This window comes from Anser brachyrhynchus, assembly GCF_964034855.1.
Source record: "Anser brachyrhynchus genome assembly, chromosome: 6".
Lineage (NCBI taxonomy): Eukaryota > Metazoa > Chordata > Aves > Anseriformes > Anatidae > Anser > Anser brachyrhynchus.
The window spans coordinates 18,854,439-18,879,952 of NC_137700.1; the positions used below are offsets into that span (position 1 = coordinate 18,854,439).

General features: G+C 36.9%; 1 protein-coding gene across 26 annotated transcripts in view; it reads right to left on the minus strand.

Moving 5' to 3' along the window:
• The window catches only part of CTNNA3 (catenin alpha 3), a 488,015-nt gene that overhangs the window by 100,550 nt on the left and 361,951 nt on the right, over positions 1-25,514 (minus strand). For 20 of the 26 annotated variants that reach the window (XM_080597472.1, XM_080597453.1, XM_080597454.1 and 17 more), the window contains one exon: positions 17,216-17,416. The exons of the other annotated variants lie outside the window; for them this stretch is intronic. In XM_080597472.1, coding sequence (XP_080453598.1) covers positions 17,216-17,416 — 201 coding nt within the window. The remainder of the gene's footprint in view (positions 1-17,215; positions 17,417-25,514) is intronic. 26 annotated transcript variants of the gene reach the window in all.

A 25,514-nucleotide genomic window follows, 5' to 3' on the forward strand; every position in this document is an offset into this window, starting at 1 on the left:
AGGTACACAGAAGGAGAATCACACCAACGTTCTTCAACCTTCTCCGTCAATTTAATACCCTAACCAGAGAAAACCAATGACTTCCTTTGGAACAGTGCTCCAGAAATGAGAACTTGTACTATGACAACAGTGTTTTGAAAGGGAGGTTTCAAAGCAGCCACGAACAAGAAACGCTGTCTCCTCTTTGCACCTTGACTGCTTGCAAACAACCTGCAGGATATTAAATGATTTTACCTCAGGTTTTTCACTAGAACATGCTTCAACAGTATTTGGAAACATGCCTCTGAGGATGTGGTGTCCAATTGTGGTGACTTTTAGCTTCAGAAATAGTTTTTCACTGTGTGATCAAAAAGCATAGCACAGTGCATATACAAACTCTCTATTCAGACTGTCAAAGAGCTTTGGTCTCCTTGAAGTTCCAAATTAGCCACTAAATTCAATTTGCAATGTTTGTGGATTATTTTTTTAAAAGAGTTTCCAGATTTGAAACATCTTGAAAAAACTGCTCTATTTGGATACCTCAAAGGATGTGTGTGTATATATATATATATATATTACAGCTCTACTGCTCAAGAAGTACTTATTTCTTTAATTTATCTACAAGAGTTACAAGTATTAGCAAGAAATAATGATCTTTCAACAGAATTAAAAATATTTTTAATGAAGCACAAAATGTATGCTTACATCATAATCCGTATTAATAAAAAGTATATATTCTCCTTCCAATATTTTACACAAGTTTTTAAATAGTAGAACACCACTGTGACTCCAAAAATCTCTGAAAATGTGCCTTCATCCTCAATTAACCCAGTGAAAATACAGTAGTTTTATCACATATTCAAATAGATTTTCTTCATAACATGCTTTATGTGCAGTGAATGCAGCCTCCATAAAAATCTAAATCAAAGTCTAAATCCTGTATTTGAATACAGCTTCGTAGAAGTTACGAATATGTTCCTACAGTTGTCTCATACGCGCTAATAACGACCTAGAATTCATTCATTTAGGTGGTATTCCTAAAACTTAACATTTCATTATTTTATTAGCAACATTAGTCCGTAACATCTTAAGCATTATACTGAAATCATAGATTTCAGACAAGAATAAAAGTTAAATTTCCATGAGATTAATGAGCAACAGATTTAGTGAAATATCAGGAAAACAATGCCTAAACCAGAGTTAATTCCAGTCATCCTATCCACAGGTAGGGAAAAAAAATGAGCCTAGCAGCTACTGAATACAAACTTCTCCATTACCCCCAGAGCGCGTCCTTCAGTGATGGCAGAAGGCTGAAGACAAGTGTTGGAGAAGTGGTTATTATGCACTTTGTACAAGGAATTTTTCATCTACCGTGACGCTGTAAGGTCAGGATGCACTGCTCTAGTTTTAGAAGCTGCGAACATGGGAGTGGGCCATATTTCCCGAACATTGAAATCATGCTGAAAATAACTTGGTCTTCAAACCACTAACAGTAGAAAACAATCTAAACATTCCAAAACGCTGCCATTTATTTTGGAACCTAACTAGAAATAGCTTCTTTTGAGAAATCTGGTTGCCACTGGGTGCAGTATCATCTTATAAAACCTGAAAGTAATTGAATTAGCCAGAAGGGATACTCCTGCAAAAAAAAAAAAATCCCAACTTTATTTGGCACAAGGACAAAAAAAAATGCAAGCCACACTGGGGAACATCAGAAATGAACTCTTTTTTTTTTTTTTTTTTAAGCAAGATCAGATACTTTGCTTTTGAGATGTGTGTTAGCAAATGACAAAAGATAAAAATACAAAGCATGTTTGGGAAAAAGGTGACACATCTACTAAAAATTAACTTGGAATAACTAAAAGCATTTAATCAAGAATAATTACATTTCATAGAAGACTGACAGTTAAAAGGCAAACAAGAAAAATACAACTTGTTACACCAAATCCTGAAATTCTTGATAACAGTAAAACACCAATGAACTTGCGTGTCAACTGAAAAAAATACATATATTTTTTCTGAATATTGCCAAAAAAATATCGAGTCTGAACTTAGTATTAAAAGCTAGCCTCAAAAGGATTCAGGAAACACTACTTCATGATAAACTTTGTGCATTTAATCCCTGTCTTTGTTCTAACACCATAATATACTGTGCACTGGCAAACTTGTATGTTCTTCATGGTTTATTTTGATAATAAATAACAGTAAAACTCAGTAAATAGAACTGGGACAAGGCTTTTGAGACATGAGCCAGCAGAGTTCATGTCAACCACTCCAGTGATTTCAGTGGGTTGGAAGTTAAGTCCTAAATACTGAACCCTGTGGTGTAAGCACCTACACAAAAGCTGTCCTTACTAAACCATGGTATTACTAAAACTGTTTTACATGAAAACAGATAAAGGGATGTTGGTATATGTAAGAAGTGTGTTCAATTACAGTAAGGAATCATAAGCCTTGAAACCCATAAGCCTGCTTATTGCAGAACATGAAATCCCACTGGGTAGCTTGTTTGTGCCAAAGGCAGATAACACAAAAAATCTCAAGTGGTTCTCTCCAGCCTTTAAGCTAATTTTATTACGTGTGGCCTTTTTGTTGTGTTTTTCATGGACTTTTTGCATTTTTTAATTGTTTTGTCAATTGCCTTTTCATTTAAAAAATGGCTTTGTCTTCTAGAATACCTTAACTTACCCTATTGCAACTGACAACTCCAAGAAAGTCCTCACAATCCTGCCATCTGGATAATGATCTCTACTCCAATAAGAAATGGCTTTTTAGGCGTCCTACTAACATTCTTCCTCCACCAGTGCCTACTAAGGTGCTTTAAAGCCAACTCACACTCCTGTCCGTGCAGGAAGAAAAAGATGAGATGGGCGTACAATTCCCTGTGCTGATAGAGACTGAAGTAGTTGTTACTGTAATGACAAAACCTGCTAGGGGGTCCCCAGTTTGCACAACTTTGGTTTTCTTCCATTATGTTCCTGATTACATTGGAAGTATAAATCATTCTCAAACTTGCAGACACATACAACATTGCATTTTGATATGTAAGGTTGCTATGTGTGTTAACTACAAGAACATAAGTAAATGTTACTCAAAATGTGTTACCTTACTGGACTTATTTGAAGTGGATAATAGATTTCAGATTAGATGGTAAAATAACTTCACTTAGATCTTTATGTAAATCAAACTGTTTACCAATACTAACGCGCTAAGTACATTTATCGGAAATTCAAGCATTTATGTCATAAATACAACCGGAAACCCACATTAGTAATCTAGTCTCCAGGCTCACAGATCTCTTAAAGATTTCCTATCTGAAGTGTCAAACCATGAGCTCACCATCCGACTGAGCTGAAGAAGGCGGCTGAGGAAGATGACTTCCTAACAAAGAAACAAGAGTGCAAACTGCTGGAATTCTGGCTACCATGGAAGATGAAAAATATCATATCCTTCTTTTGATGCAAGCAGCTGCATAAGCCTTCTTGGACACCTGTTTTTGCTGATGGTGCTCACACATCAGAAGGGTATTTTTCTGTCTTGAAGCACTCAATGTACGATTTTTGCCCACACTGCTCTACAGAAAGTAATGATAATTAAGACAGTTGGAAGAAAATGCAGAACACCATTCACTTGTAGAAAATAACAGAGCTCTACTCAACCATCTTCCACAGAAAAACCGTAGGTCTAGATAAGGAAAGTATCTTTAGTTTCTTCTCTTATTTAATACTTTGGAGCAAGATTATCACATTCTATTTTATTCTAATTGCACATTCTTCTCCATATTACTATATATTCTAGCTCTTTCCTTGCACACTCAAAACACTTTCTTCATCCTTGAATATTCCTCCATTTAGAAAGTATGTCCAAAATCTGCATCTCCACATCTTTGCAAAAATTCATACATGCAGACAGAACTCCCTAAGGGGTCATACAGGAAACAAACCTATCCAAGAACTTGAGAAATTTTCCTCATGCTCAAAGCAGGGTAAAAACTGAACTCAGTGCTAGTTGTGCTGGATTTCATCTAATCAGGCTTTGACCTGAACCTCTCTCAGCAACATTTCAAAGAGCTGTCACGTACATCTGGATGGAACCTGCATGTCTTTCTATGTTATCTAAATTGATTTAGTTTTAACTACTGCAAGGACTGAGAATATTTTAGGCATTGTTTATATATCTAATTGCATCTAAAACCAAATGGTAAAGGGATTCTGTGTAATTATAAGATATCTGGAAGTCCAAACAGATCAAGCATAAACAACAGAACGAGATGATCATATACATGTAAGCCCCCTAACCAGACAGAACTGATGTAAATAATGAAAATAACTCACACAGGCTAACAAAGTCATTGCTTTCTTACTTTTATATTGAATGATGAAGAGACAGAGTATGATGTTCTCACATACCAGTTATTTATATAAAGTAGCAGGATGGGCTACCATACAAAACAAAGGACAGAATGGTAGAATATTGAACTAAGAATACCAGAGGTACTGTTCAACTTGCCCTGTCCCTCAATTCTTATCCCAGAAACAGAAAAGCATTCAAAAGCAAGAATCTAAATGAGATGTTTGCATTCACTACACTCACAGTAATTGCATCTTGTAGTACATACTTTCCCCGAGAAAAGAAACTTTGCCTCAACCAACCATCCACCAATGACATTAAGAACATTCTTCAGTATTAACAGAAACTTCTTAATCAACTAGTAACTAATTAACTAATGAACATTTACAGCTATCAGTGCTAATGCTAGTCTTGTTTTCAGGAAGAAGTTCTTTAGGAAAAGAAAGTCCTCTATGGGAATCTGGAAGAAGAGCGAGAATGGAAACTTGTAATAGGTGCTGACTGTTCTGGATACACAGTCAAGGTGAGCTCCAATTGCAATGGACTGCTGACAGACAAGGTAGTGATTCTCAATTAGATACCCTGCTACTTTCAATTCTATCTAGAGAGTACAAGAAGGCTGAAAAGGTTCCAGAAGGTTTTTTATTCTTTACTTGTGGTTTAGAGTTTACAAAAGCTTACTACAACATTACTTCCTCCTAACCTGCAATGCAGGGAGATTCAGAATGGCCGACTTCAGGATTCAACCATGTCAATTATCAACTCTAAATACACATCCACTCATGATCAACAGTTAGAAACATACAACACTGAGTAAACTAACATTGCTCCCAACATTATCAGAATATAAACTCTATAGATTCATAGGATACAGGTACGTACCTTATTTGTCATACAGAATATTTGTCATACAGAATAAATACAAGGCAAGTGAAGAAGTTGAGTAAATACAAGATAACTACATGTTGCTGTTAAGAAGAAATATGGAGTGCTGCAGAAAATCTTACAATTAGCTCTCAAAAAAATCAACATTTTTAAAAGACTGTAGAGCAAATAAACACACTAAAAATAAAGTACCAACAGACTTTAAATGTTTATCTGTGTATCTGACAATGTATCAGATTAAATCATACAGATTTATTGCATCCATTTGCAACGTTGCCATGCGTCAGCTCCCTTCTGCTATAGGATACTTACATAAGATACCTTCTTTAGTATTTTGCAGACTCATAAATGCAGAATGAAGTATTTGTAACCTTTGTACATTAAAAAATACTTCCAAAATAATAACACTGCCAATTCTTACAAGTAAGCAAGACATCAAAGGAAGAGAAGGTATGCTTATTCTGGGAGTCTGAAATTGCTACTGCACAGAGTATAAATGCACCCTTTAAAAACATTTAAGTGCCCAGAACAGGTGACCCTTATATAAATCTACTTAAGTATCTACTTAAAAAAATGAAACAATGTTAAGGGAGACAAACAGTGTGTTTGTCTCCCTTACCATTTAGAAGAAAGGAAGTATCCTGTGTTATAATGCTGGTTCTGGGCTACACAATATAGAAAACACTAACAGTCAAATACAAGAAACACTCATTTGCAGCTTAAGTTCAGGAAAAAAAAATTATAAAATTGCTTCAGATAAAGAGAGCACACTATCAGAAGATTGATGGCTTCAAGCATTTTTCTTGCTTAGGAGGGGAGTCAAACTGTTCACTGCCTAACCTAGCTGTTGAAGCGAGCTCTGACTAGTCCATATGAGAAGCATGGCTGCTGCTTTATATTGCTTTGGGATGGCAACAGAAGGCTTCTATCATGATTTTTTGGTAACAATGCACAAGGCACACACCTTCTAATCTTCCAACTGAAGCTGTCTACCTTTTAATTTTTAGTTCTTGACAGCAATCATAAAGGAGAATGAGTGATGGACAGCTGTATATTACTGCATGAATTACATCCCAAATGCTCTAAAATTGATGGATGTATTACTACACTTTTATCTGCTATAAAAAGCTTCACTTTAAGATGAATCTTAAGATGGTCTAGTGAATTATTCCAGAACTAATCTAACTACAGTTGTTTAATAGCACTGGGTAAACTGAAGGGACAGTCTGAAATTCTCATCAACTCTGAGTCAAAACAAAGCTCACAGCAGACCAGACCTTGTACAATGCAAGTAGTGGTGGGATTTGGGTAAAAAAAGAATCTGGTCCTTAGAAAGGAAAGAGAAGCCCTATTTATAGATATTTTAATCAGCATATAATTCAATAACACTTCTCCACGTACTGCCATTAATGGCAGTGCTGAGAGACTTACTGTGATCTGATGTGAACAAAATGATCACAAATGTATCATTTATAATTTTAGTAAGAATCAGTTCTACTATATTAACAGATTTATGATCCATACATAAATACACATGCATAAATAAACCCTGCTCAATTATGCATATGTTCCCCCCAACACGTTCTGCTGCATAATTTCCAAATCCAACAGCCTGCAGTTACTATAGAGGAAACCAATAAGAGTTGAGGGAGTTGAGGGCATGTTTGCCAGAAAGGAATCTGGGTGGGACACTGAACATCTTACCCAGAGCAGGCTTTTGAATGGTTAACTGTACATAGTTGAAAGTATTACCAAAAAAAAAAAAAAAACCACAGAGAAAGACCGTGCAATTTGATGATTATGGTCCAACGTTCTAACAATTAAGAAATTTTCTTATAAACATAAGGAAAATATTCCATGTAAAAATATAAACTGTGGAAGGTTTTCTTGCTGTTTTTTAATTCGGGTTAGAAAACAAAAACAAATGATACCTCTGCAAATCTGAGAACGATCTAAAACTGAAAAACAAGAATTGAATTTTTCAGGTCTAAGGGAAATCGTAACAGGACAGGATTCAAGTTGGATATTTGAACAAAAATGTCCTCACAGATTATGGAATATTGAACGAATTCTTAGGCACTTTGTGATTTGTGATATGGAGTTACTCAGTCCACAGCCCCATTTAGAAGGCAGGTTACACTCTGACATGTAAATGTTGTGAAACCAAATGGATAGAAGCTATAAACATTGAAGAAATCTAAAAGGTTTGGTCCATGGAAAACAGAAAAAAACAACAGTAGGTATATCTGACCAACTGGCTCCAAGAAGCAACAGAAATAGCCAAAGCTGCTAGGTTAAGAACTCGAATGTCCCTAATATACCGAATTTTTTTAAAATATTCAGATGAAAACTAATGAGATGCTGTAAGATAGATGACATCCCTGATGTACTACAATGTTTTAAAAGACAACAGGACAAAAGAATTCTTTGAACGTTGAATGACAAAGGAAGTAATTGCTAAACTGGTGTCTAAGACAAAAAAAATTATCACAAACAAATATGAAAAGAGCACAGCGTACTTGTAATTCCCACAAGAATGTACAGTAACAATTTTAACAGGGTTTGTAGGTGCAAGACTATGAGAAAAACATTATTAAAACATCAGGGAGAAAACATTGCCACAGAGACACTGGAAAATACATTCACAATAACTATCTGAAAGGTTCCAGAGCTGCAAGTGAAAGGCAGACTACAGAACTGCAAATGAAAGGTCCTTAGCATGGAAAAGAAGAGAAACCTAAGGTCCTCTGCATAAGAAAGTCCCAGCTGAAACGCTGGTAATGGCTTTGATATGGGCACACAGATAACAACTGTCCAAGTTAAAGCTCAGTGAAGAGTCTGCTTAAGTTTAAAACACCTGCTTAAGTTTAAAATAAAATATATTTTATAGAAAGATCAGTAGCAGTTCCCTGATCTTGCTAACAACTTAAATCCATTATGAATGAACACTACCAAAAGAATCCCTGTTCTGCCCCTTAAGATCTAAAAGGGAAAATATATTAAAAGGGATAAACGAAGTTAATTTACATGTTGGAAAGTCACAAGCCATTTCTTCTAGTACACTCAAGTAAACAGAAGCAGTGAAGAAATCATCACAATGTGTATGCTGAACATAAAAAGGCAATTCTGAAATGGAAAAAGGAAGGAAGGAAAGAAAGGGAGGAAGTAAAGAAAGAAAATGACAAACTACATCCTGGTAGATGTAAATTTATACTGGGGGGGGGGGGGGGGGGAAGGGGGGAGTAGGAACACTTACTGTACATTATTATATTTACATCTAAGGAAGGCTTATGCAAGAGTCCTCTGCTCCAGAATCAGACTGCAAATAAAGCTAGGTGCACAAGGATACATGGCAAAATTGTTATCACAGGAGCAAGTTTTAAAATTCACAAAAAAAATCCTTCCCTTTCCCAGTTTCTTTGGCAGATGCCACTAAAACCAAGAGACCCTTCCCTCATCTTCCTTCCCTCTCCCCATTTAACTAGCTGAAGCGACATCATATATGTCAAATCCATGCTAGTAATAGAAATGTATTTTACTATCCTAATTTAGAAGAAAGGCCTAACAACCAAAAAAAGAACAACAACAAAAAAAAAACAACTGAAGAAGGCAAAAATAAAGTTAGCTTATTTATAAACATAACTTCATTCTGTATTAATGCTGTGTTTTAAATGCTGTTCTTGCTATTTTTTATCTCAGGAAGGAGAAAAGTTTTTGGAGACTGTGTTTAAGACCTAGCGCCCTAGACAGCAAGACTGCATCAGACACTGAAGCTCTTACTGAACAAAGCCCATTGGCACAGGGCACTGGAGAGATTTATTCTCAGTTCCTTGGATGATCACTAAGCACAACAGCATTTTAAAGCAATCAAACAAGTAGTTATGAGCATCCTCTCATGTACCATTTATTTAATATGTACATTACTGTTATTAAGAATGAAGAAATGCTACTTTTAAGCTACAGGAAGCGAAGGTAAGATTGGCAATAAGACATGGCATTATGCTCAGAGTCATTTTTTGATTATCTGAAACACGAAAGACTTTAGATGACATTTCTGTTTCTTCAGAACATTCTTAACATGTGAAACAAATCTGACAGTTTTTTACAGCTAGTATTTTTAACACAGCTTCAGAAGGATTAGAAGAGAGCTTTACAAAAAAAGCTCACTGTGGACTTAATGCAGGTTGTTGACTCTGTAATACAGCAGCGGATACAAAAATTAATGGATATTGCTTTAGATAGTTTCACAACTATTGGTAATCCTAAGCAAAAAAAAAAAATTATATATATATATATATATATAAAGCTAAGTTATGCAACTATAAACATCCCTAAAACTTTAAGGGAGAGGGAACGTTTACCTACAGCACTTTTCTTAGTTTATACAGTTATTCTCTTAGTTTTTACAATAATTCTTTGTTGAATACAGTTTCTTATAACCTGATTCTTGTCTGAGTTCTACACCAATTCCACAAGCTTCCAAGCTGAAGCCATACTCTGTCTTTTTCTATCAATTTTCTTTTCAGTCATTTCCAGAGAAAGGACTCAGTCCTATTTAGCAGACCTTGGGCTTCACAGGCAAGGGTACGAACCTCTGTAGGATGAACAGAGTTTATTATAAACTACAATATTCTCTTTAAATCTCACTCTGAGGGTGACAAACAGTGAAAAATGTTTTCCCTTAAAAATACTTCACCCTTTTTAATTAATTACAGATTTTGATTTTGCATAAACTACAAAATGATATTCAGCAACCTCATTTCAGCCGCCATCACCTAAGTAATCTAGAATGAGATTGGTCATATTGGCACCTTTTACACCATGAGATACAGACCTTCAACAGCTTATTCATTCTATGTAACCTGCAGGTATGTCTTAGGCAAGACAATAAAGTCTCTGGAAATACTTCTCTTCCCCCATTTTGGCTTAGATGGCATGCAAAAATAGAATAAAATACTTTATGTCAGAGTGAACAGGATAAAATACCACAAAGCCTCCACGTGTTACCTCCTTGGCTGGTATCTTTTGAGGGAGTAAAGTTTTTGAATTGGATAAAATATATAATCCCCACTGCAAACAGTTCTGACAGTGGACAAAGGAAACTGTCAGTTGCTTAGCATAAGCTGTTGCTACAAGTCTAGGAACCCTTGTTTGAAAAAAGCAAATAAAGCAACTTAGAAAATACAAAGTTACTAGTTTATGCAAATAAATGTGCAAGATACGGACATAAATGAAAAAAAAAAAAAACAGAAGAAGCAAGAAGATCAAAATCAGATAACACTAATATCTTTACTTGCTGAGATAAATTTCTTTCCCAGGGAAAAGCAATGCAGTAAAGTTAATCCATCAAGCTGAATCATTTAATACAGTGCTATACAGGCAAAGTCCTGTCTGAGGTAGAGTAGACCAGCGTAAGTACAGAGGCTATGCAACTGATCACACTGGAAGTGAAAGGAGACTCTGGAAGGTGTCCAAGATACCATTCTTGGGACCAAGAAATAAACATAAATTATTTAATTCCAAATTCTTTAAAGTCACTGGAAAACAACGTGCAAAATTGCCCATACAGCAGACAACTGGGTCAGGAAGAACTGAATGAGTTTCAGGACAAAACCACGGGAAAGCACTTCAGAAAAGGTTAATTTGAACTTGTAAAGGTTTTTAAACACAAACCAAATGTCTCCAAAACAGGTCTACGTTTAAAGTGTTTGGCCCACTGGGACTAAGGGTTTTTCATCCATGTGAAGCTGCTCACATTGACACATGAAGAAAATGTGCAAACTGTCGATGCATAAATGCACGAATTTGAGAAAGTCTTTAATTAGAAATAGTCCTAACACAGCTCTCACAGTCCCACAAAGGAGATAATGAGGCCAAAGATTTCCTCGGTATCCCCTTGGTATAGCAAAGAAGCATGTATATGTAACACCTAAAAGAGATGTCCTACAGCCTCCTAAGTCAGTCATGGGACTGTTTGGATATGAGATTTTTCTTGACTCTGAAATGTCTAGAAACTTATACTTACCCAGATGATGAACTGCTTAAAAAACCCTTTCCATCTATTCTGCTCTTCAATTCCCAATTATAATCAGCATTGTTGGTATATAGGTCTGATAGATCTGACGTCCCTCTGAAGAATTTTTTTGGAATTCACAGCTATGTACATGCTTCTAAATATTTTCTGAAGCAGCGAGACAATTTCAAATCCATGTTCAGCTTTAAATTTGGTATCACCATTCTGTCTTATAGATAAAACTCTGTCTTAATTTATGTTCAGTCATATTTCAAATGGAATGGGACCAATATTTTGTGTCTTACCAATGGCAGTTTCAGAACAACACCTACAGCTGATCTACAATTTGAGAATAGAAACATATTTTTCATTCCAAATGTACCTTCATCAGTATTTCTAAACTTTACATTAAACCCTATCCCTAAGTGAATTACACAAGGTATTTCATAATTCTGCTTTTAAAAAGCTGTGGAAAATGGGCTCCACTACGTCCCTCAGCCCTACTAGCATAAAAACAACTGGATGCAAAGCTACAGTGACTCACAGTTAAAATACTTGCGCTAGTGCCTTAATACAGTTAAAGTATTTGTCTCCACCCCTTTTCCTTATTTTCGCAAGATCCTTAAATCTAAATAGAGGATTTATATACATGTATACATACATCTATATAAAACGAATGTGCACTTTATATAGTGTATTATTATACTTTGACATGAAAGAAACACTGCTGACAATATTTACAATAAATACAGGCTTTTTACTGTATCAACAGGTAGATACCATAATATAAGTTGTTTATTTAAATTTAACTACTGCAGATTCTGGAAGGTAGGAAAATGAATAGAGTACACTGATTATTTAAAAATACAGTACAGGATTACTCTTCCAGTTCAGAAGTGGAAATACCCTGTGTTTTTATAATCAGTCTTCCTTAAAGGTTTTGTTTTGCTTTCCTGCAACAGTAAACAAATCCTATCAAAATGCAAGGACCTGCACTTTTCAATCTGATCAACAGTACCAGGCATTTGGAATAATGGAGAGGTACCAATATTAACATTTTCAGTCTTAAACATAAAAGAATACAACCTGCACCTCTACCACATTTGCATTTGTAAAATCCAGACAGGAAATGCTGGTTTCAACAACTGCCTTCATTAAGCATGTAGACCACGTGGTTGAACATTCTTTTCTCCCATAGTCAGTAAAGGTTTCATACAGACCCTGGAGCATGCATTTCCAGGACATGATTCTCAGTACTGATCTCCTAACATCTGGACAGGGATGTTGGTTCAAATGTTTTGCAGGATTCTTTTCTGACCACACACCCTAATGTCCTTCCCACTAAAACCTGAAAAGAAGACGAGACAGAGTAGCTCCCAATCTCATCTTGACATAGAACTAGGATGTACTCAGAGTGCTCGCTCACACCAGGAGGGGGAGAGTATTCCTGCATCCCACATTTAGCTGTAGCTTCATTAACCTGAACTGTCACCTAACTCTCTGCAGACACAAGGGCAGTCCAAACCAACTATACACAGAATCACACAGAATCATCTAGGTTGGAAGAGACCTCCAAGATCACCTAGTCCAACCTCTGACCTAACACTAACAAGTCCTACACTAAACCATATCACTAAGCTCTACATCTAAACGTCTTTTAAAAACCTCCAGGGATGGTGACTCAACCACCTCCCTGGGCAGCCCATTCCAATGCCTAACAACCCTTTCAAGTAAAGTTCTTGCTAATATCCAACCTAAACCTCCCCTGGAACAACTTTAGCCCATTCCCCCTCGTCCTGTCACCAGGCACGTGGGAGAATAGACCAACCCCCACCTCTCTACAGCCTCCTTTAAGGTACCTATAGAGAGCAATAAGGTTGCCCCTGAGCCTCCTCTTCTCCAAGCTGAACAATCCCAGCTCCCTCAGCCACTCCTTGTAAGACTTCTTCTCCAGACCCCTCACCAGCTTTGTTACCCTTCTCTGGACTTGCTCAAGCACCTCCATGTCCTTCTTGTAGCGAGGGGCCCAAAACTGAACACAGTACTCGAGGTGCGGCCACACCAGAGCCGAGTACAGGGGGACAATCACCTCCCTAGACCTCCTGGCCACACTGTTTCTTATACAAGCCAGGATGCTGTTGGCCTTCTTGGCCACCTGAGCACACTGCTGGCTCATATTCAGCTGCCTATCAACCAATACTCCCTGGTCCTTCTCTGCCAGGCAGCTTTCCAACCACTCATCTCCCAGCCTGTAGCTCTGCTTGGGGTTGTTGCGCCCCAGGTGCAGGACCCGGCACTTGGCCTTGTTGAACTTCATACAGTTGGCCTCAGCCCATCGCTCCAGCCTATCCAGATCCTCCTGCAGAGCCTTCCTACCCTCGAGCAGATCGACAGACGCACCTAACTTGGTGTCGTCTGCAAACTTACTGAGGGTGCACTCAATCCCCTCATCCAGATCATCGATAAAGATATTAAAGAGAACTGGCCCCAGTACTGAGCCCCGGGGGACTCCACTAGTAACCAGCCTCCAACTGGATTTGGCTCCATTCACCACAACTCTTTGGGCCCGGCTATCCAGCTAGTTTCTAACCCAACGAAGTTTATGCCAGTCCAAGCCAAGAGCAGCCAGTTTCTCAAGGAGAATGCTGTGGGAAACGGTGTCAAAAGCCTTACTGAAGTCAAGGTAGATCACATCCACAGCCTTCCTCTCATCCACCAAGCCCGTCACTTGGTCATAGAAGATCAGGTTCATCAAGCAGGACCTGCCTTTCATAAACCCATGCTGACTGGGCCTGATCGCCTGGTTGCCCTGCAAGTGCCGCGTGATGACACTCAGGATAATCTGCTCCATGAGCTTCCCTGGCACTGAGGGCAAACTAACAGGCCTATAGTTCCCCGGGTCTACCCTCCGGCCCTTCTTGTAGATGGGCGTCACATTTGCTAGCCGCCAGTCTACTGGGACCTCCCCTGATAGCCAGGACTGCCGATAAATGATGGAAAGCGGCTTGGCCAGCTCCTCCGCCAGTTCTCTCAGCACTCTTGGGTGGATCCCATCCGGCCCCATCGACTTGCATATATCCAAGTGCTGTAGCAGGTCGCCAGCCATTTCCTTGTGGATTATGAGGGCCACATCCTGCTCCCCATCCCCTTCCATCAGCTCAGGGTACTGGGTATCCAGAGAACAACTAGTCTTGCCGCTAAAGACTGAGGCAAAGAAGGCATTAAGCACCTCAGCCTTTTCCTCATCTCTTGTAACTAAGTTTCCCCCAGCATCCAGTAAAGGATGGAGATTCTCCTTAGTCCGCCAGATCATATACTGTCCTCCTGCATTCTTCTGCCCCGTTATTTTCAAAACTGATCCTACGGAAAACAGCCTCCTTCAATATGTGACCCTAGTGAATGCCTAAAGCAGGTCCATCCAGTGGAATGAATTAAGCAGCTATTTTGTAACTGTGTAATCTGTGTAACTGTGTAATCACATACTTAAAACACCATAATGCATATACCAAGTGCAAATCAAGGCTAAAAAGACAACCTTTATTCTGGTATAACTGAACTTTTAAGAGCTGGACTCCACAACCTTAGCAGTGTTTTGACAGAGCTTTGCTGTTTTTTGCTTAGGGTTTTCTTGTTGTTGGGTGAATGGGAAGGTGCAAAACAGAGGAGAGGAATAACAAACTGGAGAAAGCAGACACTCCAATATACAGTACTATAAAATCTGTTTGTTTAAAAACAACTCGTATCTGGACAGGACTATGTAACTTCAACTAGGAAACTAAGCAGCAGCTTTTAACACTTATTGTACAGCAGTTATTAAAGAAGTATTTGAAGAATAGCTAATTTTGCCATCTCAATTAAGCATGATGTCTTCCAACAGAAGAGAGAGATTCAGTGATCTTATGCTTTCATGTGCATTTTTGCTGTTTCTGTGTAGTACACTACTATTGCATAATTCTATTTTCACTAACTGTATACTCCTCCTCATATAATGTCTCTTCAGTAACACATTACCTTTTCATTGAGCATAAAAGATGCACTTCACTGCCCTGCGTTACTCACACAAGCTAAATGATGGCAGAAAAAATGCGAAGTTCTTTTCTAGTGAGGTCACCTCGCTATCAGCTGGCTCCTGGAAGACCCAGCAGTAACTGCGTGCATTGGGTTAAACTTGAGGGCTGCAGCTTACCTGCATTTTTCATGTCTCTTGAAGCAGTAGAAAAATAAAACCAACCAAAAAATCCTCATAATGATTTGAAGTCTTTTCACTGCAGATCATATAAATAAGAGTAGGAATGAAAAGTACATTTTTCCTTTTACAGCTCCTATTGAATTATGTGAAGTATAGGACTTTTAGGTTTAAAGTACCACAAAGAAATTTGCGCAAATGACACTGTGCTTGATGTCCCTTGACACAGCCAGATATTCCAATCAAAACCAGTTTTGTGCTTTCTTGTCTTTTTTAAATACACAGATTTAGATATATATATTTGTCACAGCAATGCAACAGAACAGAAATCAGCGTCAACTCCTGATGTGTTTCAACACCACCAGTTTCAAGAAAGAAGAGCTCAGCTTTTACATAGGAATCAAAACTATGCTTTTCTGTAATTGCTGCTTCCCTTACTATATGTCATAGTACTTTCAAAAGTTACGAAAACAGAACATTATGTTCCAAGTTCTCAGATTTTCTCATCAAAATGTCAGTAAAGGAGATAAAACCAGGCAAGTCTATTCCAAAATCTTCTCACTATTCTGTCCCTTTTGCAACTTCTTTGGTATGTCAGTTCACTCTTGTTTCACATGAAGGCAGTTCTGTCCTGGACCTATCTGAACTGATTTAAAAAGTGCTCAAACTTCCTGTCTTTTCTTGAAGTAAAATATATGTCAAGCGAACATAATGTATTAGAAAGCTGTTTAGAATGACAGAGCTAGCGTTCAGACTTCTATGTTCATGAAACTGAATCCTCTATTCCAGAGACACACAGACTTACCAGAAAACTTCTTAATGGCAATAACCACCCAACTATTAGACTTCCAGCCACCGAGAACATGTAAATCCTGGGGTCTTAACAGACTCCTAGTGTATATACTGAATCAAAAAATGTAAGGCCAGAGATTACGTGTTCTAAGACACAAATAGGATTAAAATCAATCCTGTTCACACCCAAGTAGCCTCATGCTTTGTAATGCCCTTTAAAGGGTAAGTAGAAAAAAACATCAATTGCAAATGGCTGACAGTTCGTTTCAGTTTCTTGTTGACAGAAATTACATTTCAGACATGTAAGATCATCTTTCACAGAAAGTAGCACATATAGTGACACAATTGATATACTTCATCTCTCCTGATCTTCCTCCAGCCCCTCATACCATATTCAGCCTTACACTGCTTACATTAAAACCAGAAACCATTTATAGAATAGGACAGTTACAACCCTGCTTCCAATACGGGGATATTCCAGTAAAGAATATTCTCTTTAGTGTCATGGAAAATGAAATGGACACTACTAAATATTTTAAGAAGTTCCAAATTCACATAGAAAAACTGTTAACCACTGCACAATAATCCTTGAAGAAGTAAGTATAAACCAATCGTGAACCTGCTTCTATTTCTCTACAAGCTTTCCTTTCATCTGCTTAAAACAGATGTGCTGAGGCCTGTAAAACACAGCAGAAAGCTGCTGCCTTGTCAGTTACTAGTCTCCAAACATTGCTAATTACATTTATTTAAAAACTCTAGTGAAAGTTCTCTAAAAGTTAAAAACCCTTACATGAATTATGTAATTTAATTTTTAAAAGTTAGTTTTGAACTTACAGTATCATCATAATTGGACAGTATGCTGAAAGGAGATAAGAGACCATATAGTGAAACATTAGTGCATCATTAGTGCATTAGATCAGAGAATCACAGGATTCCTTTTAAATGTGACGTATAAAAGAATGCTTTTACAACTAAAGAAACTGAGAACACAGTTCAGAAATGAGACTTACCATTCTTGGTTAAATACTGAACATTCTTCATCACTCCTTCAGTGTAAGCCCCTGGCTCATAATTGTCCATCTCACCCGAAACAATATGAGCTACTCTTGCAGCACGCCCTCGGATTGCACCGGCTGCACGATCTAAATTGTCAGCATTTTGCTCTCTCAGTGCGATTATACACTTGTTTACATCCTCAAGAATATGGCTTTCTGCAAATAAAACAACAATTATTTTAGATGGCACCTCTTACAACATCGGACCTATTTTAGACATTGACCAGATTTTCTTCTTCCCAGATGAAATACACTGGCCAACATGAGTGGAAGTAAAACTTAAAACATGACACCTACACTGAACTCTACTTGAGATCCTTAAAAACAATTTACTGATCTGTAGAAAGGTAATGTTATGCTATCCTACAGGCAACAACAACAATAACAAAATGGTCAGTTACAAAGTGTTAGAAAACATCAAAACCACAAAACCTTACATGTATCACGAATATTTGTAGTATGAAGGAAAATTTAAACGGATTATGGCTGTTATTTACTGTTGAAACCTTCTTAAACCATCGTGACAAAAGGAGCTATAACAAGATGAGTCTTTGCCAAAAAACAACTGCCTAAACAACTAACTTCTTTGACGCCTGTGTGTTAGGATCTTCATGCTAAATCATATTAAGTTAATAGAGAAATATTTTTGCTTGGTATTAAGACTACATCATTAGATACCAAATTATCTCAATACACTACATTATTACAAAATGCATGTTGATATTTTACTGTAATAGTTACATCTTTTATACCAATACACTTATTGCATTACTATGTATATTTGATACAATATTAATAATAGTTAAATATGTGCAAATATAGCTCCCAATAAACATACGTAGTCAGTTATCAATATGTAACATAATTATGCATTACTGGCTTCCTTTTACAGCTACATTATTTCACTGTGCCTTCTTGTTTCACAATACCCTCCCCTTCAGCTGTCATGCCGTAACTAAAGGATTCCTCTTTCCTCTTGCTATGCTTTCATTCCTACAATATTCTTTCCCTTATTAGAATTTCCCTCGTTCGAATTCATCACCTCACAAACTCAAAACTACATTGAAAAAATGAAGAAATGTATTTTTCTTCATCTTTTCTCAGTATGACAATTGGTTTATTGCCCACTTGATTTAAATGATCTGCTGCAGTATATCCAAAGACTACGCATTTTTACCTTAATAATTAGAACACATATGTATGTCATAATTACCTTCTACCTGTCCAAATACTACTATATTCAAAATACTACACTCCTAGTACAAAAATGAACATGAATTTTGGGAATAGGCAGGGAGATGTTGTTAATATATGTGAAATTCATACGTGACACAGAGCAAAATCTCAAACACAAGTTCCTGGGTGAGACACTAGAGGGGTTAAAAAAGATCTTCCTAGTGAAATGCTTAAAGAAAAAATAAACATGCACAAAATCATCCCACTAAAGGGATGACAGATGCAATAAAGCATGACTATTCTTCCACAGCACTATAAAAAAACCAACAGTATACATCACAGTAATTGCAATCTTCTGAATACAGTGAATATTTAACATTCACATGGCTTCTTCAACATTTGATAAAGTAAAATCAACACACAGTGGAGAGCTGAAGAAATCTTTGTTATACGGTTAACCAAAGAGGTACCCAGTGGTGTCTTTGCTAAGGACAGGAGTTGAAGTAAGCCGATTCTGTCTTCCTTCGAGATTAAACACATTTCTAGTGGGAGGTGTCCCTGACAATGGGGGACTAGAATTAGATGGTGTTTAAGGTCCCTTACAACCCAAACCATTCTATGATACTATGATATTTGAAAAGTTACACAAGTCTTTTTCTATAAGAGATTATTATGCTTCTTTCTGAACATCCATCTTCTCAGCCTTTCCAGTGGCAATATTAAAGTTCCATTTCTGCTCAACAAAATAATTTTTGATAAACAAATTTATAGCAATGGGAAGGAAAAAAGAATAACAGCATCAGGAAGGAAGACAGATGAAAGAAAAAAACACTGGTATTAAAGTAAGAAATATGAGCCATAAAACTACAGAGTAACAGACTTGAGCAAGAATTCTGTTCAGGCTGAAGAACAGTATCAGGAATGTCAAGAGTTATGTCAAGAGTTACACAGAGAACAAGTATGTGGTATTATGTTAAGATTCCAGTCTATAATACAAGTATTGAAGGGCATATCCTATTTCTTTATAGACAAAGTAATCTAAATATAAAACTGAATTTACAGTATAAAGGGTAAAACCATAAAATGTAAATAAAAAGAGTATGTTTACAGTTTTTAAGCTTAAATGGTTTTTTAAAGTGTCTGTTAGTTTTGTTATTGAATTTCCTTTTCTACACAAACCTAAAATCTGCTGTCTCTCAGATACTATTGTAAAACAACATTAGAAACACAAGATGTGAAGGTAACAGATTTGCTCTATCTTCAGAAGTACCATTGTAAAACTTCTCTTGCATTAAAGCATGAAATAATTCACAGTATACATGCTTCTTTTTAACTCAGATGACTGCCATTCAGTATGTCAGCATTAAATTACATTTTATGTTACACAATAAAATTGTAAAATCATGATAACTCAAACAGACAAAACACATCAAACAGGTAATCCTGAATTACAAACTGCATCTACCATGAGTATCATGGGATTCTGTCTATACAAAAATTATGAATTCTGGTTCAGCTTACAGAACTGCTACATCACAGAACACCTCTGTGAATATGAAAACACGTATTTGTCCCTGTCCAAATCCTTTCAGGGACATGTCCACAATATCAAAGGCCAGCAGAAAAAGGGAAGTTTACTTGTAGTGACTTTGATCACCTTGTTTGTTCAGCCTGCTCAAATTCTCTAACTACTCCCATGGACTATCATCTACATGAAAACAGGGCAATAGCAAGACTGGCAACTATTGCAATTTCACTGATGCCAACTATAACACACTAAATAAATAAATGCAGAAGAAAGGGGCAAATGACAAGGTGCAAAGAGACATTTTGGGAAGTACCCTGTGCTACCTATACAGGTTAATACTTTCTCTTTTTTCAAGCATCTTTCCCTTTGTGCCTTCCGCAGCAGGAGACTTACAAACAATCCAGTGTGTGAATGTGCACATGGTTGATAAAGGCTGAAGCAGGACAGAAATGCCCTAAGGGCTGACAGGCAAAGAATGTAGGAGAAAGAACTAACAAAAAAACAATTTTGTTACCATAGTTATGTCTAAAAGGAAGAAGTACAAGTCACCATTACATTAGGTTTATTACAAGTCACCATTACATTAGGTTTATTACTGTTGATGTGTTAAGAAGGAATTAGATGCAGCAACCTCTACTTTTAGGTCCTTTGTGTGAAGGATACATTGCTTTTTAACTGCTCAGCAAAGATGACAACTAACGGGTTTAGGGGCTTTGTAAATAGAAAGGTTCAGTTCTTCTGATATTTACTAAGTGAAATCTCAACCATGGAAAAACATAAATAACTTGCTATCTTGAATTATATGTATCTCAAGTAACTTTCCAATAAAAACTGCATGTGGCCTACTACTCTATATGAATGTAAATACTATATGAATGGCACATATAATGGAAAGCTCACTTTTTCCAAACCCTTCCAAGAGAAGTCAAAGGCAAGACTTCCATGGAGAAAGAAAAAGCAAACTTGAGGCCAAAAGCTTTACACAAATACCCTTAGACCTGCACATTGTAGCTGAGGTCCCCATTAGCTGCTTCCTTCCAAATTGGTAACAGTACTTTTGAGTCTTTTTAGAATATAATTATCACAGCATGTAAAAATATCAAGAGATATCAATTAAGATATGATAAGACCCTGCAAATACCATGTTTCAAAGATGACCAAAACAGAAACAGATTTGAATAACTGCATACTTCCATACACTTTGTACTAGAGTACGTGTCCTTATCTGCTACATTTTTTCTTGCTACATCCCTAATTTTCACAAGGGATCAGATGAGAACTTGATACAAATGCTATGTGTTTGTCAAAAACTCATGAGCTCTTGTCAGTATGACAGAATGCACAGAAAATACGCATGCTCAATGAGAATAAATGGCTATATTCCCACACACTGGTAATACCGAGTGGTAGCCTTTCTGAATACCAGAGCCTACATGCACAGTCTCACTATAATCTGAAGCTCTTCCCAGATGAGGTACTTCACAATCAATAGCTTAAACACTGCTTAACTTATTTTCCGCAGGGCACAAGCAAGCCTGTAACATTTGTCTTAGAAATTAAAGGAAAAAGGAGAAAGACAGCATTGATGACAGGCCAGCTGAGATCATTTTAACCTGCAACTTTCTTATAAATGCTTCCTCCTATTACATAAAATGCATTAGATAACTTTTAATTTTCATCCAGGTATCCTACATTCCAAAGCAGAAAAGGAAGTTTACGACAATGTACCATCTCTTCATCCTGATTGAGAAAATTTCTTTTAAGAGTTAATTCTTACAGTGGATTGACAGACTTTTAAAGAACTTGTCAGATTGACAGTCACCACAGCAATTATCACAAGTGGTGCACTGTACCTTCTGATTTTCCTTTGGGATCTTGGTGTTAACTGTATTGGTCAAAACTTATCTCAGCTGAGCTAACCATCATATAATAAAGCTGGTTTTGACAAAGACATGACTCAGACTATTTCTAGGACAAAACTAATGGCTCTTACTTAGCATATCATTTGAAGAAAAAAGACGGGTGATGCCCTTCCACTCCATATGGCACTAGTAAAGCCTCTGTTAAAGCACTTCTATTAAAGTTTCTCCATTCAGTTCAAAAAAGTTGTAGGCCAAATGGAGACATTCCAAGAAAATTAAAATAAAAAAAAATAGTGATTTAAGAAATCTATGAAGAGACATTAGAAAACTCAATTTGTCTCTTGAAGAAAAGATGGAAAATAAAACACACTTGCCTTTAAGGCCTAAACCAATAAATTAGATGTAGAAATGTATTGATATTTAAACACAACCAAAATTATTCCTGTCTTTTATCATCTGTTGTCATGAGAAAAGAGCAAGCAAAGAAACTTTGTAAAAGAAGTAAACTACCTTTCCAACCACTCTTCTTCTTCCTCTATTTGGACCAAAAAAAAAAAAATGCTGCACTGAATTCCCATCTCTTTCCTACATACCAAAGTTCAGAGAACACTCAGCACTAGATCTCCATGAGCAATCTGGTGAAGCAGATTTTCTTCTTGGTACTTGGGCCTCTTTTAACAGTATTAATAGAGTATCTACATTCTACAAGCAGGGCAGTGTCTTAGTCACTGTTCAAGCAAGAGATCACTGGTAATCACTACATGTTGCAAGTCACTGGAAACATCAATACAAGAATTTAAAATAAAGAAGTGTAAATAAAGAATTACTCAGAAAAAAATGAAAATAAATGTCCTCTCTTCTCTGACTGTATTAACTAAATACATTCTATCTGCTAAAATTAAGAAACTAGATGATATTTTCTAATATTATTTGTTGCTAATCTAGCTGACAACACTGCTATTCTGGCTCAGACCAAGAATGGTATTGAGCAGCATGGTGCACAATGGTACAATATTTACTCCGCAAATAAATTCACAATGCTTCCAAAATGCTCACTTTTAAACACATACAACTGCATATTTCATTTTTAATACCTGTAAATGCCTATTGTTATATCCATCTTAAAAAAAGGCAAAGAGGAGGATGTAGGAAGCAATGGCTTCACCTCTGTTCCTGGGAAAATAATGGAAAAAAAATATTGGCCTCCAGGCCAATGAAGGACAGAAGCCAGCACTGTTTGTTCCCCATCTTCTTAACAATACCAACTCGAGCATGACCAAACCGACTGTACTCAGTGACAGAACATGAAGATGAATGTGGGCAGACAAGAGTGGATTGCAATAAGTTTCCCCTCAACAAGGTAGTGAAAGCTCTTCTGGATCTATCACTATCTGTGGAAGATAATTTTTGAAGAGAAAGAGAAGCAACAACTCTTTGCACTGATCATTTCAACATGTACATTTTCAGATACAGACAATTCATCTTGAAGTATGAAATATGACCTTCATTTTTGTTTACAGGAAATGTTTATTTAAGTTTCTATTTCTTTTGTATTTTACCTTAGGGTGAATAACATATTGGCTGAGTTGGAAGCTTGTCCTTGAGGTTTATTTTCATTCACATATGCATAAATGATTCAGAGTCATTAGCTTATAAACTCAGAAAAACTACAGAAGAAAAAAGCAACAACAACAAAACACCACTATCAAAAGAGTAACAAAAGAAAGAATATTTTTTCAAGACAGTGCCTATTAATTACGGAGTTGGAAGCCCAAAATGATTAGCTTAATTGAATAATGAAGTTTTCAAATTACAAAGAAATTCATGAGTGAGAATCTTATAGCAATATTAATCTTTTCAGGAGTTTTCCTTCTTTCCATCTTTCATTTTAACATCATCCCAGTAAGCTTTGGATGGTTTGAGATATTAACAGTTTGTACTTCTGTCTTTGTCAATTTCTTGGGAAAAAAAAATGAGCCTACAGACAGGATCCTGGATTGTCGGCTTTCCAGTCAGTAGCCAGATGTATTCCAGGATATTGGAAAAATAAAGGAAGCACTGTCTTAAACTCTCAGCATGTTTAAGACCTTCTGCTTTCCTACAGCCTTACGTGAGCCAGGCTCTGAGATCTCTGAAGACAAAAGTACTCTGCAGAAGCATACAGCCATCTATATGTCTAAAAATGGAGACTGATAAAGGAAAGATGGATATAAAGTAGACAAGAAGCATCAACGCCTGGATTGGCAAGAATTAAAAAGAAGCAAGAAAAAAAGCAGAAACACAAGCATTCCCAGCTGGGTAGGGGTCACTTCTCTAACCACAGTCCTCTTCTCCCCAGGCCTACAAGATCAAGGAAATGTCTCCACAAACACGCAGTGGTGACATGCACACATACAATTGTCCCCCAGCCTCTTCATTTGGCCTTCTCAACTTCAACATACCCTTCATAGGTCATCAGAGAGAAACTGTATGTTTTAGGGGCAATTCCCCTCATCCTTATATATGAGTGTATTCAGCTGAATTAGGTCTTCAAAGTGCCCCCTCCTCTCCTTTTGCTATAAAAAAAAGCTGCAAATGGTTAGCTCAATTTTGATTCTGAAAGTTACAGGAGATGGTTCCATATTCCCATTATTCATGATAATATCCAGGGCAACAAAGAACAATTTTTGATGCGTTAGTACTCTGTAATATGGTGCTGATTTTATAGGACAAGAATGGAAAAAATAGTTGAAAACTGCAGCAGAACATGAAAAAGGAAACTACGAAGTATAAAAAGAAATGTATCACTCTTCCACAATGTAAATATACTTCTATTCAGACTGTAAATGTGCGTAACTGTATTATTAACTACATTCTCCTAAAATGGTATTGTCTTCACCCAAGTAACTACAACCAACATTCAGTAAAAACCTACAAAAGTTGCAATTTGTTCTCCAAAAAAACATATTCAACAACTCCAGCTTCCTGCAGCACAACAGAATAAATCCCTTCAACTTGAATCTGATCCTGGCAACTCCTGAAAACACCAACTAGAAGGAAGGCCCTTTGGCCTAGACTAGTGTGCTAGGAAGCACTGAACTATAAGATCATTTTTTGTTTCACCCACTGTGGACAAACCAGGATGCAACGCTATGATAGTAACATCAGAATTCATATGGTACATGTACATCTCCTAGATCTGATCACAAATACAAGGACTGACAAATGGTCCCCCTTTCTATTCCATAGAGAAGAATACTTCAACGGACTTGTATTATAAAACCAGCTTTACTAAACTGCTCCAAAAAGTACCCCTACCATTTATAAACATTTGCGCCTAATACTACAAGCATTTCCTTACAGATCTAAGAACAGATAACTTAGTTAATCAGCATATATGCCTCATCTCCAATGCTACTTCTTAGAAATAAATAACATAGCATGTTAGAAGAACATTGCCAGGTAACCTTATCTCTACATTAACAGATTAATTGACTCTGGTCTTTCACTTCTTTACTAAGACGTGACACCGGTTAAGGAGAGAGAATAGTCAAAATGAAACAGAAGACAATCTGAAAAAAAAAAAGCCAGCAAAACCGTGAGGATAATGAGGTTCACAAGAATAGAACAGTTGCTCAAAGAGGTTGTGAAATCTCTGGACTTGGTCTGAAATCAGAGTTGAGATTAGTCAGAGCTGGCCAAGCTGTGA